The 17,061-nt window shown below is 34.3% G+C and overlaps 1 protein-coding gene across 2 annotated transcripts in view; it reads left to right on the top strand.

Annotated features, from left to right (window-relative positions):
• The window catches only part of LOC129265009 (serine/threonine-protein kinase Nek9-like), a 31,232-nt gene extending 14,987 nt beyond the window's left edge, over positions 1-16,245 (top strand). The window contains exons 9-22 of one of the 2 annotated variants that reach the window (XM_064101876.1): positions 30-94; positions 1,095-1,203; positions 2,704-2,841; positions 3,604-3,748; positions 4,505-4,732; positions 5,286-5,332; positions 6,719-6,880; positions 7,334-7,442; positions 8,268-8,429; positions 9,076-9,249; positions 9,818-9,880; positions 11,239-11,510; positions 13,973-14,287; positions 14,683-16,245. In XM_064101876.1, coding sequence (XP_063957946.1) covers positions 30-94; positions 1,095-1,203; positions 2,704-2,841; positions 3,604-3,748; positions 4,505-4,732; positions 5,286-5,332; positions 6,719-6,880; positions 7,334-7,442; positions 8,268-8,429; positions 9,076-9,249; positions 9,818-9,880; positions 11,239-11,510; positions 13,973-14,287; positions 14,683-14,766 — 2,073 coding nt within the window. In that variant the 3' untranslated portion in view covers positions 14,767-16,245. Of the gene's footprint in view, positions 1-29; positions 95-1,094; positions 1,204-2,703; positions 2,842-3,603; positions 3,749-4,504; positions 4,733-5,285; positions 5,333-6,718; positions 6,881-7,333; positions 7,443-8,267; positions 8,430-9,075; positions 9,250-9,817; positions 9,881-11,202; positions 11,511-13,972; positions 14,288-14,682 lie in introns of both variants that reach the window. The other variant, XM_064101875.1, reaches the window with a different exon arrangement.
• Positions 16,246-17,061: the final 816 nt, after the last annotated feature.

Below are 17,061 nucleotides of genomic sequence, written 5' to 3'. Positions count from 1 at the left end.
CAAAGTTCATTTGAAATCTTCCTGCTTAGGAACCAGAAAAGAGACCAAGTGCTGCTGAAATCATGGCAAACCCATTGCTGAATGACAAGAAAAAGTGAGTCCTTTTTTTCTGAACATAAATATACAGTTATGTTATTTTATTTGTTTTCATTAGCCTTTATCAATTTGTATCTTATAATATAAATGTATGCATTCATGATTTAATATTCAATTTCTTTTATAGTCTTTGAAATGTATTATTTGCTTATTTATCAATTTTTCTTTTCTTAATTGACTGTTTATTTCTTTCATAATTTGTCATATATGTAATGTATCCATTTTATTTATCAATTTTCATGAGGGGAGGGGTATGGTGTCTTGTTTTTTTTAATGTATTTTTTTCTTATTTTTATTTATTTATTCTTTATATTTTTATTTATTTATTCCATTATTATCATAATAGTTTTCTCTTTTTTTTTGGGGGGGGGGGGTGCTTGTTAAAGACAGTTAAAACCTTTGTATGTCAAATTTGTGGCAAGAACCTAGTTACTTTGAAGAGTTACTTTGTGCATATAACTTTCCACCAAATGAATAAGCAAGAAGCTGTGTGTATCTGTGTGTAAATTTGAAATTATCCTTGAAGTTGTGCCTGATCAATTGACCTTTCATTAAGTATAAAGTGTTCATTTAAAATGTTCACAAGAAACATTACCCAATATCTTGCCATTCATTTCAGTGTGTACTCACTCATCCATGATATTGAATTATCTCTTCATATTCAACAGGAAAAGAGTTAGAGCCAAATCTTATTTATATATTTTTCATTACTCTTGAAGAGATGAGCATCAGCATTAGCTCCTGAAATTATGTTTACCTACCAACCATTGCAAAATATCTTAAGTGTCATTATAGGAGTGATTTGGTCCAGCGATGAATGATTAACAACCTATTAACAAATAAAACAAATTTTATTTTTACACAGAAGAGTATCTTACCTAGAATAAAAAATAAAAAAAATTTAGTTATGAAGTCACACCACTTTCATTTATTTGGAACTCACCTATTTGTGTCATGTCTACATTGTTCAACAATATAATTTACACACTTTCTGATAGAGAACGAGAAAGGAAGGTTTGGGAGCTGAATGGCATAGTGAGGAAAGCTAAAAGTCAAAGCAGCTTCCAAGCAGAAACGGTACCAGTTGTTACTTTCACAAACAGTGAGGTATGAATCTTAGATTCACAATTTTTTTCAAATAGTGCTTAAATTTCCATAATTTCATGAAGCATTTATTTTTGCACGTTAGCTGTCAGACTTGACACTCAGTTTTGCTGACGATCAGCCATGCGTAAGTGTTTACTATATTGTTGCTATTGTAAGCAGCCAGTCTACATTTGTTTGTTGAATGAAGTTATGAAAATTCAAGCTGTCTCAAGAATCAAATCTTGGTTGGTTATTCATTGGTTATTTTCTTTGATGGAGGTATATCAATATCATTAACAAATATGGAACTTTTGTGATATTCTTGTTTAATTTTGATACCATACATGTACTTCAAACAACTTCTGATATCCTTTCTTCTTACAGTGGTGCTCAAAAGTTAGTGAACCCCTCCAGAAAATGAACATATTTAAAGAGTTTAAGTGTTGCCATGTTTTAGATAGTTAATTGTGAAGTCAGGTGATAAAATATTATATTCAATAAAGATTGTTTCTTTGAGCTCGCCAAACATAGTTTTGTTGTCTACATTCAACACGAAAGAATGCATTTTGTGGTGGGATTTACACATTTTTTAGCGCAACTGTATATGTTTTACTCACTCATTTGTAGATAAGGCACCACATTAGTTGCATCTGAAGAAATTTGAAGAAGAAACAATATGCTATACAATGTTGTGATAAAACATTGTCAGTTCTCTGTTTCATTATTTTCTGATATGCACTGTATAGGTGTACGTGTTTAGTAATTGACATTGATCCCAGGTGCATATATATGTGCAGAATAATAAATAGACCCAAACCATAGATAATTAGATCACATTATTTTTACTCCACATATGCAGCTGTGTTCTGAAAATGATAAACTTACAATGCAATGCCACTTTCTTTATTATAAAATTAATTGATCTATCTGTAGTTTTTCATTGCTAAGTCAGCATTGACATGATCTATAAATCAATATTTTCCCCATCATAATCTTTATATGATTGCTTTATATGCATATTGATATTGTAACATTTAAAGGCTGTAAATGACTAATTCAAATGATTTGAGATGAATGTAAACTGGAATGGTTTTTGAAATAAAAGTTTGCTTTCCTTCCAGTGTGTTGATGAGTCATGTCTAATGTACTTTCTTCCTCATACTGTCATTAACCTACTAACAGTGGTAATGATTGATAAACAATTGTATTGCTTTCATACATTGTAATGTTGTTGAAAAGAGATTTGCTGCTATTAAGCTGAGCTCCAGCCTTCACTTTTGTTTTAAAGTATGTTAAATCAGACCAGTATAAGGTTTTGTAACAGTATTTGAAAATGCTTCCAGTATCCAATTGCCTTTGAATCAATGATTGATGTGTACTTCAAATGACATACAGTAGATTTTTTTTATCAGTTATAAACACTCGAATTGAGTTACCCTCAATTTGATTTGATATAGAGAGAAATATTACATTATTTTTTATTGTTGATGGGGTATTTTGTTTCGTTACTTATATCTATAGGTATTTTACTGGGGTGGGGGTCGCCTGACTCCTCTGAAGCTTGAAGCATTCAAAGATGGAAACAGAGCATTACAAGTGGCAGCAGGCCACTCACACTTTGCTGCTGTCACTGTAGAGAAGGAAATTTTTACTTGGGCTGTAAGTATATCAGGTTACTTTATAGGATGGCTTACATTATGTAATTGTTGTGATTTCACTTTTTTCAGTCTCTTCATGATATTTAGGCGGAATATTTCAGTAAAACAGCAATTGCTAATGGCTTACTTTTGGATGCCTCAATATTAATATGGCACCTCCAAAACCCTTGTTGAAATGATCAATCAAAATAATTAGTAGTATATAGTGTCATATTTCATTTTTATGTGAAGTGCATGTGACTTGCAGGAACGTAGAGACATTTACTGAATATTTTTGTTATTAAAAATCTCACAGTATGCATACATTAATTCTTGCATTATAATCCACATTTTTTAATCATATGGAGACCTTTACTTCCACAACTGAACCTCATGCCAGAAATTATGTTTAACTCAAAGGGACTCCAGTTTATAGTGACTATTGCATATTACTGGCAATTGACTAAACCAGTCTGCTGAATTTCCATCACTAAGGTCATATTTAACTGATCCATTCAGGGACTTGTTGCATCATAGTAACATACATTATATTCATGAATTTGGGAAGTGTCTTAATATTCTCCATCAGCTGTAGGTTTCATCAGATTCATTTCTGTTTGATATATTTCTTTATTAATCTGGAGACTGATCCACCATTATCTGCATGTCAGATAGTACAGACTTATTTTAAGTTTTTCTATTATTTTGAAAGCTACATGATTGTTGTGTATCATAGGTTCAACATATATTTCTTTTTTGGATTTTTATTTGACCATGTGTTTAGAATGTCCATGGTGGTCAAGAGTTAGTTGGTCAGCTTGGACACGGAGATACAGCTTGTTACAAAGCTCCAAAAAAGGTTGAAAAGCTGCAGGGTATACCGGTCAAGGCAGTATCATGCGGGGAAGAGTTCACCGCTTGTGTCACAGGTCAGTAATGAAATGTACTTGTATTCAATTGTTATTCAATAATTATTCTGTTTGAAGAGAAATTATATACCAGATAATGATCACCCTGCCATTGGTGGTAATTACCATGGTTAAATTTCTCGATGGCCAATTTTGATGAAGATTTCCATAGAAGTTATGATTAGAGTTAATGACAAATCAACAGTAGTTGTTATTTTTATGCATTGTAGTAAGTTTGTATTACTTCAGTTTGTGTTAGGACTAATCTATGTAATAATATTTTGGCGGACCACTACCACTAAGCCACTAAGTGCAGTTGGAAAGTTGTGTTTAAGGCTGAGAGTGGGTCATAAGTTGTGTCTGTTTTTCAGAGATAGGAATGGAGTCATGTTCATGATTTGTCTGTATAGGACAGGAACAAATTTCTATGTTTTTTATTTGTGTGAACTTGAATACTTACTGATTAATGTCTCTTTATGTCACATTGTGGCCCAGTGGATTATTCTCTGGACTTTAACACAGGATTGTGTTTCCAAATCCTAGCCATGGCATAATTTCCTTCAGCAAGAAAGCGATCCACATTGTGCTGCACTCAACTCAGGTGAGGTTAATAGGTACCCAGCAGGATTAATTCAGTGAATATGCAGCATCAGAAATGGCAGCGCAACCTACAGGTGGTGTAATAATAATAGTGTGCCTGGGAATAGATTTTTTTCTAGATAGTTGGCCTCATGGCACCGTGTATTTGCCTATTATATATTTTCCCCTTTTTTTCAGATGAAGGGAAGTTATACACATTTGGCTCAGACTACTATGGTTGTTTAGGAAGAGGCGAGGACTATGAACCCGAAGATGATGATGACAACGATGAGGAAGAAGTGAAGAGTCCTATCATGGTATCATTCTTTGACGAGAGACCTGTAGATAAGATATCATGTGGTGATAATCACATCTTAGCTCTGACTCAAGACAAACAGGTCTACTCATGGGGATGTGGAGAGTTTGGTGAGTCTTATGTCCTTTGTTTACCTGCTTGTATTAACTGTAATGAATAATTAGTAATACATAGTAGTCAAACACTTTTATATTTAGGTTAGAATGGAGACTTTAGTAGAGGCCCTGTATGCTACATGGCATTCTTCCATCAAAGATTTAAAAAAGACATTGATATAAAAAAAAAATGTTCCAGTACTGGACTGTATCCAGTTGATTAATAAATACTCTGAAATCTGAATAATCAAGGAAATTAAATACCTAACCCTAAAGTGTGAGAAATTTGGCAAATTATTTTTTAGAGATTTATAAAGCAATCGTTAATATGTGCTCTGATTGATTGCTAATTCAGTGTGATATGTCCACTGGAGAGTGCCAATATTTTATTATGTATGTTTATTATGTAGAGTGTGTGGGTTGAATGTTCTTGATCTGTGTTTATAAATTGAATTTGATGAGATAATTTATCTGCCTGTAAGTTGAGATATGTTTCACGTTTCAGTGGTATTTATAGTATATAGTTTCAACAAAAGTTGATTCATTGACTTTTTTTTTAATCAAACAGGACGGCTTGGAATTGGCACTGAAGATGATTGTAGGCTGCCTCAGAAGGTAAATCTATGACACATTTCTAACATTCTATATCTAGTAAATAACAGCAAATACAAAACTTAAAAAGAAAACTTAAAGAATGTATTTTTATGTTGAAGGATATATTGTATCATTTGATTTTATTTTCAATTTTCATTCATCTGTTTCCTCATAAACAAAAATGAATACACACAGAGATATATATAAAACAATTATAGAATATATAGGAGCAAGTAGAGGCCATTCATATATCCAAGTCTGGGCTCCAAACAATAACCATATATAATTTAAGTAGAGAGAATACAAAGGGCATCATTTATCATCAGCTATACAAATCCACTTTCAGGGGTATTCTCTTGTCTAAAGGTTATCTTTATAAAGTGTATGTTCATGAATTTTGATGGCAATGGCTGTGTTCTGCTGAATAGTTATGATATTACTAAGATACACTGTGTGCAAGCAGTGCAGGTGGAAACTAGCAATTAAGAAAAGGAAATGTGGCTATTCTACCCCATTTATCTTAAAAATCAAATGTCTCTGAAGAACAGCATGTTTTAAAGATTGGATATTAAGAGTAGATACTGTAACAGCATGTCCTTGATATGTTCACCCGGTGAATGACCATTGATTTCGGCTGTCACTGTCAGAATAATGAGGTATCATACAATTTTCAAGGGACACTTTAAGGCCATTTTCCCTCTCTCACTAGTTTATTGAATGAGATTTTAATTTCAAAGAAGAAAACCTTGCATCTGACAATTTTAAATTTTATGTGTCAGAGTGAAACAAGAATAATACATTGCTGCTATAACACCTCATTAATTAGATGTTATTTGATGTCACATATTGTGCAAAGTAACTTAATTTCTTTGGACAGAGAGCTTGGATTCTCACTAGATATCACATAGATAAACTATAAAGTCATTAAAATATAATGTAAGAATTTGATATGCATGTCCAATCACTGCCAATGGTGATATAACTGCTTGTTAGTAGGAAAAGAACTCTTTCATTGGTATCTTTAAACTTTATTTTATTAATATTTTTCTCTCTCTCCCCCTCTTCCTACCTCCCACTTCTCTATGTCTGTTCCTACTGTTCTCTATTTTTCTGTCTTTTTCTATTCTTTTGTTATCCGGTCTTCCTGTCTTCTCTATTCAACTTTTCCCTCTCCCCATTTTATTGCTGACTCCCCTCTCATTTGATCAATTACTTCTATATGTCTCTGTTTATCTTTGTCTCTGTTTCTTTCTCTTTGTTATTATTAGTACTTGTTCTTTATACTGCACTTTTCCTGTTAGCCCAAATTGCTAACTATCAGTTGATTTAGTGAATTATGTAATCTTAAAAACTACAAACAATAAAAAGGATTTGTTTTTTATGCTTTTGCTGTTTCTGTCAATCCAGGTAACATTCCAAGGTAAGAAGGAGATCAAGACAGTCTGTGCTGGTTCTGAAGGGTCATTCTTCCTTACCACTGATGGCAAGATGTATGCTTGTGGTAGCAATGAACATAATAGATTAGGATTCAACACCGTCACAGCTGGTCTCAGGAAGAGAATAGTCAAGGTAAAAACAATCGCTTGTATGCAAACCAGTGCAGAAGCACCAAAAGAGTAGGAGTTCAGGGACCTATTGCATATTAACATGCAATCAAGTATTTGAAGAAAGCAAATGGTTTTGAAAAATGTACCTTTAAGATCGGATGAATGAAATTATGTGTGATATTTGGAATGGTGTTTGATTGCAACACGTCCTGTTACAGCCCTGGAGGTGTGAAGGCTCCCTGATTGTCAGGTAGTATATGGAAATTGAATGGTTTTGGCTTGAACAATGTTCATTTTTGACATCTCGATTATTCAAACATATACAAACCATAAATAAAGTAAAGGGAGCAAGTGGTTCGCTATCAATAAAACACGGGAAAAAACAATGATGAAATGAATTATATGTCGTTATTAAATCCAGTAAGTTGACCAATCAAAGCATTTATGATATTTGTTTTCTCTATTTCGGTTACAGGAGTGCTATGATATCCCTTATAAGGATGTACCTACATTAGTGAAACCTCTTAACAGATATAATATCAAGGCTATTTCAGCTGGACATACACACTCTGCTACTATTGATAGTAAGTAAAGGGAAACATGATAATTTGATCATATTCAGTTTCATTAGAGAAACAAATCTGAGTTATTATATTTCTTCTTTCATTTTAGATTCAAATTTGATTTTTTTTAGTTGGAGTGTCAATACTGATGATACCCAAATGAATTGAATGATCCATTAACTTGATCAGAAATGGAAATGTAGTTTATTTTTATCTCTTTCACTGAAAGAAATTAAAGCACATTTAGAAATTATTCAAAAATTATATTTTTTGTCCTGTAATTTGATTATTATTTTGTCATCATAATGATTTTATAAGACAATTCTTCGTATATTTGGTGGAATATGCTCAAAATGAAAGAATAGTAGCATCTTGGTATTACAGTGTTGCACTTTGTACTGTCTTTTATGAAAGTTTATTGCCCTGTGTACTGTCTCACCCAATCACACTTGCATACGCATTTGAATTAAATTTAGCAGTGTAAGTTATGTTGAGGTGTTATTTCTTGTAGAAGTATGGTCTCTTTTCTTTCTATATTTAAATAATTTCTTATGTGGAATATAAAACAACTAATCACCTTTTAGATTCAATAGATGAAAAAAGTTAACTCTTCCTCTGTGATTTGAATGTAGACACGATCATTCTTCAATCACTTCAGAAAGATAGCTGTATTTCCAAACCATCTCAGATATGATTTTTTGCCGCATCACTTCCAATTCTTTGCAAACTGAAACTTTGGTGATTTTCATTGACAAGATGTTTCATGAGAAGCTTCCCTGATCTAAAATGCCTAAACTACAAAACCCCTTTCATGTAGCTTCTCTCCTTGATTTATCACTTCTACAGGTTTCGGTCGTTTGATCATGTTTGGTTCCAATCAATATGGTCAGTTAGGTGTAGGAGATTGTAAAGGAAGATCAGGAATATGTGAAGTAAAAGGCGTTCTTACTGGCAAACATGTAGTATCAGCAAGCTGTGGAGATGGCTTCACTATAATTGCTACCACAGGTATGATACATCTTAATTCATTAGTATCTTATTTTAAGTTATGTAGGCTACAGGACATCCACCCCATAACAGGAACTGGGTACTTGTCCTCATGGTTGTAGTTATTTGGGTAAGGTATCCTCTGGGAGCTTTCCTTTTGGGAAGTTATACCTCCAGGATTAACAATAGTGATGATGATGATGGTGATGATAATGATGATGGTGATGATGATGATGATGATGATGGTGATGATGATGATGATGATGATGGTGATGATAATGATGGTGATGATGATGATGATGTTGATGATGATGATGGCAATGATGATGATGTAATATTCATCACATAATGAATGTACAATATTATATTTGGGGAATATTAACCAACTATGTACAAATAATTACATTCTGGCTGTTGTTAATTATAAGTATCATGGAATGATGGCAAATACCATTTTAAAACTTATATTTTGACCACATGAAATTGTATGCACAATAGAGCAATTGCTGAATTTTGCAACTATTAATGATTTGATATAGAAATGACTTATGACCTGTTTTCCTCAGACAATAACAAGGTAGATGTGGTAGGTTGGATTTTTGAGTAGCCTGTGCTATTTCATTTATTTTCCATTCTATTTGATTTCACCTGATTAATCTCCTGACAGACAACCAGATCTTTTCATTTGGTCATGTTGATAGCGGTCGTTTAGGTCATGGTGATGACCTTTCTGGTAGTCATAAGAAGAAACAATCTATCTCTACTCCTAAACCTGTATTCGGATCTCTTCATATGGTCTCTGGTCTCTCTTGTAGATACTGGCATACCATTATCATTGCAGGTAAAAATTCCTTCCAATATCCTGTTTATTGTATGTTAAGACCAATGATAACTATAGAATTAATACTGGAAATTTGTGTATTCACTAAAGGTATTTGAGTCACTCCAATTAACCCATTTGAGCTGAGCTACATGAACTGCATTAAAGGAATTTCTTCCTGCTGATACTTATTTGTTCCTGGATAGAGAGTGGCAAATGAAGATTAATATCTTGTCAATAGGACATTAGTGTTGAGGTGGAATATGAGCCCCAGACTTAATGATTAAAAAATCTTGAAACCTATCCATTGATCCATAAGACTTGTGTATCTGTAATAAGTACATATTGGTAAACATTGCTTAGATGTTACTTTTACACTATTCAAAATATCAGATTAACTAGCTAGTTTAAAATTGAAATTCCTTTGCTTGTAAGAATCACAAGGTATGAAACTATTACCAATGTTGAAAACATGTATAGTCATGGGATAATACCACTAGCACTCTAATTGCTTGAAACAGCAGAATTCTGGGTTATGATTTATTTTATTTAATGAATATTTTGATGTTATTCTTTATGTCTATAACAGAAAAAGTTTTATCTAAATCAAAGACGTTCCGCTCACCACGGATGGATAGTACATCAAGCAAAGGTAAAAGCAATTTATTTCAAACTTAGCATGATACAAGAATGGTGTAAGCACTGCATATTGATTTCTTGTGCTGATGTGAGAATGCTGTTTGCTCCAACATTTGTGTTTTAAGGGCTACTTGGTTGTGCACAAATGTGATGCTAATAGCACCCTTGCTTTGGATGAATTGATATTATTCAATTGTATTTTTTTTTCTTTGTTTGTAATTGGATTGTTTAAAGATTTTCCTCAATCAAATATAATTTCTTTAATTCATGATTGTATATATTTAAGTTTAAAGTGTCTTTGGTAAACTAATTTGTGTTACTTAATACTACTAATGGAGTGTTGCAAGAAACTCACAATCAAGTGCAAGTCATTTTTGAGTCCCAAAATTATTCACAACTATTGAAAGTAATTGCAAAATTGGACTAAATTGCTGGTCTGCTTTTTTAAACAAGAAAATTAGATTTGATTGCTATACTTCAAATTGATCTGTGAATTGAAAATATGTAATTTATTGTAAATATTTTCTTGCAACACCCTATATAAGCATTTAAGACTTTAGAAGTTGCAAGAAACCAAATCTGTTAAGTGAGGATGATAATCTGTTTTTTAAAGACCTTTTAAACTATTAGCAGCAAAAGTTTGAAAGTGCTCACTTTCATCACCAACTTTCTGCATCAGATGTTGGAAGGGGCTCAATTTTAGCACCTGCTTTGGTACCGTTTTTTATCTTACAAATCTGATTGGATTTTAATAAGATGTTTAGCTCTTCTTGTAACAGAAATGGAAGCGAAATGGAAGCTAAATACAGGGAATACATCCTTGCCCTATCTTGTTTCATTAAACATGGATTGGTGTTGTGCCATTGTATATCGTCCTATTTTGGTATTTTACCCATACCATTTTCTGCTCATAAAATAAATACTTTTAAATGAAGATACATTGTTGCAGTATACCCCGTAAAAGTCCGCCAATATGGGAATGGAATTCAATGAACAATTTTATTGCAGAGTACTCAACCACACTAATTAACAACTCAAATGCACACTTCTGTTAACTAATAAAAGTTGCTATATTTTCAATGAAATTGATAAAAGCTGAAAGGTAATCACTCTCTTTAATTTGGATTCCTTAAAACTTAGCCTGTCATAAGTGCTTTATATTTTGGTGAGCAAAATTATAAATTTCATACAATTGAGAGCTCATACAAGTGAAGAATTAAGATCTACTAGAATAATGTTACCACATTTATTTTCAATTAAAGCTCGATTAAACTAACACAATGTGTATTGCTTGCAGTGAAGTTGCAGTGTTTCTCTAATCTTTGTTTTGTTCAGTGAGTTCCCAAGTCAGCCAAGATAGTGTCTTTACAGAAAGCTTTGATCAAGAGAGCGAGAAGAGCACCCCTGATCCAACACCTGTAAGAAGCTCTCAGAGTGTTGAATCAAGACAGTCATCACTGCAAGTCCCATCTGCCAATCATACACCAGAGACATCATCAAATGATGTAGAACATTACACAGGGAGTTCTGGACAAGAGACCGGTGGCAGTGTGAGCCAAAGAGATGAAAGAAGTAATGGAGGGGGAGATGATGATGATGATGAGAATAGTGAAGAAAGCAGCATGCCACCATGGCTTAAAAATGTAAGTATATCTTGTAATAGGGCTGACTTATGTTAGAACTTTTTTTCCAGATTCTGATGGTGTATTGCAATAGGGTAATCAGATAAATGGGATATAGTAAAATTGATAAGTTTGAGCACAAAAAAAAAAATCTTGATACCACAGATCAATTTCACTGAAACAACATTTGAATTCCCTTTTTTTAAGTAAGTGAAAAAAACCTGAAAGATTTATTCTCATGTCCTGCTGAGACTGAAGTCATATCATTGAAAAATTTGAAGAGGTCAGTGGGGTTCCGTTGAGCTGGCCTGAGGCACTCTGACCTAATATACCTACTTTTTATAGGTGACCCAGTATGGGTAACAATAGAACCTATCACCTTGTAAATCATACATGTTTAGTTACTTCAATATTATTATGTTGTCTTTAGCATACATTTTAAAGCAGAAAGTTAAAAAAATTCTTGATGTCATATACCGTAAGTAATGGTCTATTAACCGCACCTTTTTCTCGGCGGGATAGAAGCAAAAGTCGGGGGTGCGGTTTATTCACGGTGATAGGTCTGAGCCGGACTCGGCCTAAAAAAAAAACCAAGTCCATTTCCCCCTGAACGAAGGTTATTCACAGAGAAATCAGTTTGGTTTATTTTTTTGATGTCTGTTATGATGACAAGGCTAGAGAAAGACTCAAGAAAATAATAATTAGCAGCCCGTCGTAACCCCTTCCGAACATGTACCATACACGTCTGCCAGTTCACAACACATCAAGTGGCCGGGCGTAGCCGCCTAGGGCAATGTCCTTTAGAGGGGTATGAGCCGCGGGTAATGGGAAGCGATTATTACGATCTTAATCAAATATTGTCCAATGTCCATAAAAGTTTAATTAACAAATGCACCTCCCTTCATGACACTAATTTTGGCTTTATTCTTAAGTCATTGATTCAAAGCAGCAAAGTTCCCTGGCTAAGTTCAAACAGACGCCAAGCATACTCTGTAATATTTTGTCACAGCTGAGAGCTTGCGTTGTATAGTGCGACTTAAGCTGGCGCTATTCATTTTACCCCCCCCTCCCCCGAAGTACAAGTCCCATTACGAAATTACTGCCCGCGCGCCAGCTTATTTTTTCTTTCCTGTTTCCTTTTCATAAGATACCACCACACACGCACGTGAGACTAGACGACACGAAGCCGTAAAAAACAACTGAAAAAAAATGCACAAATTCTCTGTTTCTCGAAACTTCCTGTAATCCCGTATCCAAAATTCATGCTAAAAGTAAGACATTGAATGCTAGACAAATTCCGAGAGTGATAGTGAGGTTGTGATGCGGAAATGTGAATGTTTTTTCCTCTCCTACGCCAGGAAAGACACAGTAGCATAATTTGATGATATCGTGATGTGATGTACCGGTACCGTATCGCACTTTGCAATGTACAAGAACGGCAGTGCTGTGTGTTACAACCGATAATGTCGCACCAACGCATAAAGTCGCAGATTGCGACATTATGCTAAGAGCGTCCGACGCATAATGTCGCAGTCAACGCATAATGTCGTAGTTTTTCTAACGCATAATGTCACATGTCGCAACGCATAATGTCGCAGCAAATTGTCAACGCATAATGTCACATGTCGCAACGCATAATGTCACAGCGTATTGGTAATTAGACGAAATGGTTATTGGACTAAACTATGTTGATAGTTGACTAACTAATGGTAGACGAAATGATATCAGACCATGCGATAGTGGGGGAAAAGGCAGTAGACGAAATGGCAATAAACCGATAAATATCCATACAAAGAGTAATCCTGATTTCCAAATCACTCAATTCTCTTTCTCGTGTCTCAAAATACTTAGTGAAAGCATATTTTATATCTTATCTGTAGCTTGAGTCCTGAAGAAAATACCGCTGTGACATTATGCGTTGCGACATGTGACATAATGCGTTGACAATTTGCTGCGACATTATGCGTTGCGACATGTGACGTTATGCGTTAGAAAAACTACATCATTATGCGTTGACTGCGACATTTTGCGTTGGTGCGACATTATCGGTTGTAACACTGTGTGTGTGTGTACACTGTGAGGTGAGTGTGTAAGTGGCCAATAATGTCGGAACCTTTCTTTCTTGCTATCATTTGTAGATTAATTGATCAAGAACAGCAGATTTCCGTATACCAGTAGTCTCTTTTGATATTTGAAATCTTTTCCTTAGTTTTTCGGTCTCTTGGTACCTCAAATATGCATGTAATTAACTGTGAGAAGGATTTAGAAAGAGAGTGTGATGAATTTTGTTTTTGTTTTTTTTAGTTCAAAGTTGGGGGTGCGGTTTATAGTCCGTTACTTACGGTATGTAAAAGGATAAATATTTGTTAGGTTTATGGCATTTTTGTTACTATTGTAAATTGTTGACATTATTAGATGTTGAGTTTCTGCCTTGCTTCCAATAGTTTGTTTCACACATTTATTAATTTTATCCCTACTTTTAGGAGCTGGAGGAAGCTGAATTTATTCCCATGCCAACGATAGAGTCTGTAAATAACGATAGGACGGATTCTGCCACTCCTATCAATAACGATCCATCTCAACACAACTCTACAACAAACAAACTCCCATCAGATAAACCCACATTAGATGGTACAGGTTCTACAGACAGTGGTTTCCATCGTCCTCACTTTGTACCTCCTCTAAGCTTTGCAGCACTCTCACAGTCTGGGGATTCTTTCAAGATGGGTTTAGCTAGAGATGCAGAGGTGGAAGCTCTGAGAGACAGGGTCACACATCTAGAAAATGAGAACCAGAAGGTAGGAATAAGATTTTGATATTAGTTGATGTGTTAAAACTTTGAGCATATTCATGAAAAGATGCCTAATTGAAATGTTCTTTTCTATTATTTTTAGAATTAAGCTTAAGTAAAGGAAGCTGATAGAATGTCATATGAATTGAAATACATTTGGTTTTTAATTAGATTCATAGAATAGTTTTCTCCAATCCAGGTATCTAAATATATTGGAAGGAGTAACATATCTATCAAATTATCAGTTCGTCATGGAAATAATAATTTTTTGCCAGATGCTCTCATTTTTTCATTTCAAGAAAGATAATTCTTGACAGTATTTTTGTTATGATTATAATTTGAGAAGTTTGATAGTTATGGCTATCCTTCTTTGATTGTTTTGGCTATCCTTTTTTTCTGCAGCTGTTTAACATGGTGTCTGACCAGCAAGCACGTCTTCTAGAGCTGGAGAAGCGATTGACACAGATAGAGGGAACAGGGGTATGATCTTTAATTTGTCTGTTTCAAAACAAGAGACTGTCTTCACGATGCTTTATAATCCTCTAACATCATCATCATTTGTGACTTGTGAGATTGATGAAAGATTCAGAGAATCAACCTTGTACCATGCTTCTGAGCTAGGCCATTGTTGTGCTTCGTACCTTGTGGTTCCACATTATGCAGTGCATTAAGAAAGCCAGTCAAGGTCTCCTGGTAATCTTCTTTCCAGTGTAGATGACTTTTTAGGATTCTGATCATCTAACAATCACTGCTTGAATGATTTATCATTGATGGGAAAAAGGACCTTGAATCGCCGGGGGCGGTATTCTCAAAACCGTGTTAGCTAACAAGATTTGTATTCTGAAAATCGTGTTAGCATGAAAAGCATGTGGCCCAAGTGGTAACACCGCGCATGGCCGCAGTGCGCGAAGCGCAACTCCCATACGTGGTGTTAGGGAGGAAGATAACACGAAATTTGGTATTCTGAAAATGGTGTTAGCAAAAATTTTGTTCAAAGATAACACAAACATTTAACACTGCACTAAGGAGGAGTTAAGTTGGGGATGACGATGGCTGCACTTTTTCTAGCAGACGCAAACGTCAAAAACAACATAAACTGGCATAAAGCTATCGTATGGCAGAAATTCCTGTAATTTTCTTTCATTTTTTTCCTGCATTTTTTGGCCCTCGATCTACCTTTCTCTCTACTAACAATGTCTTGAACTTCCTGTGAAAATACCCTTCAAACTCGTCTTTAACTTGGCTTACGTAGAAATCATATGCTCATAAATGATTTATTTGGTTACTTTTTCCATATTGTAAAACAGGACAAAAAGGAGAGGAAGAAAATTAAAGACAGCATAAAAAAAGCATAAACAGCAATTAAAAAGAATGTAATTGTTAAGAACATGGAATTGGGGAAGCTTCTATAATATTTGCAAAATTTTTCCCCTTTCAATAAGCAACTCATAGTTTCAACGACTGGAATTTTTTGGCTGATCATTCTGCACACCAAATTATTATAAAGAATTGTGCGCAGCGCACCCAAAAAATACAATTTTGTATGTGTGATAATTAACATTTCTATGTCAAGTTTAGTGTTCATTAAAAGTGCTTTTCATGCTTCTTAAAGGACAAGTCCACCCCAACAAAAAGTTGATTTGAATAAAAAGAGAAAAATCCAACAAGCATAACACTGAAAATTTCATCAAAATCGGATGTAAAATAAGAAATTTATGACATTTTAAAGTTTTGCTTAATTTCACAAAACAGTTATATGCACATCCTGGTGGGTATGCAAATGAGGAGACTGATGACATCATCCACTCACTATTTCTTTTGTATTTTATTATATGAAATAGGGAATATTCTATTTTTCTCCTTATTGTCAAGTGAAACAACGATTAATTCCTCCCTGAACATATGGAATGGGCATTGCTTAATACTATATGATTCAGTCAAGTTGGTCCTTATTGTCAAATCTATAAAAAATTGAATATTGTATAATTCAAACAATAAAAAACAAAAGAAATAGTGAGCGAAGGACATCATCGACTGTCTCATTTGAGTTGTGCATATCACTGTTTTTATGAAAAATAAGCAAAACTTTAAAATGTCATAACTTTCTTATTTTACATCCGATTTTGATGAAATTTTCAGCGTATTGCGAGTTTGATTTTTCTCTATTTATTCAAATCAACATTTTTCTGGGGTGGACTTGACCTTTAAGTTTGCATTGCATTTTTTTTTTTAAGTTCTCAAATTCATTGGGGGCAAATAGATATGTCTGCCCCCCCTTTTTTCATGGGGTGATTGCCCCCTGCTTTTTCCACTATCGATTGTGGCCTCTGTCTTCTGTTATAATTTCATACTCCTGCTGTCCGAAATAATCCATTCTTAATTGCCACAATCACCCCTCATGTCTCTATCTAGCTCTAACTTTTATTTAGCTGTACCTCTGTAATGTGCTGTATGCGCTTACAGTGATGATGTCACCACGCGCGCACTAATTTTTTCACCTGAAAATTCTGTGTGATCTTTTCTTTAACAGCGCATTTGATTGGATTTAATAGATTCAGAGTTGGAGGAGCTAAAGATAACAAAAATTGAGATAACAAGCAGATAACACGCTTTTCAGAATACCGATTTTGGGGTATATTAGGGGCGTGTTAAATCAGAGAGATAACACGATTTTCAGAATCCTGCCCCTGTAGGAATTGCTCTATATATGGATGGACAGACCTACAGGATGATTTCTAGATATTTACATAAGTTTCCTCTTAGAACATCTTTGATTAAAGA

The sequence above is a fragment of the Lytechinus pictus genome, chromosome 7 (genome assembly GCF_037042905.1).
Source record: "Lytechinus pictus isolate F3 Inbred chromosome 7, Lp3.0, whole genome shotgun sequence".
Lineage (NCBI taxonomy): Eukaryota > Metazoa > Echinodermata > Echinoidea > Temnopleuroida > Toxopneustidae > Lytechinus > Lytechinus pictus.
This window is presented reverse-complemented; position numbering and strand designations above follow the sequence as displayed.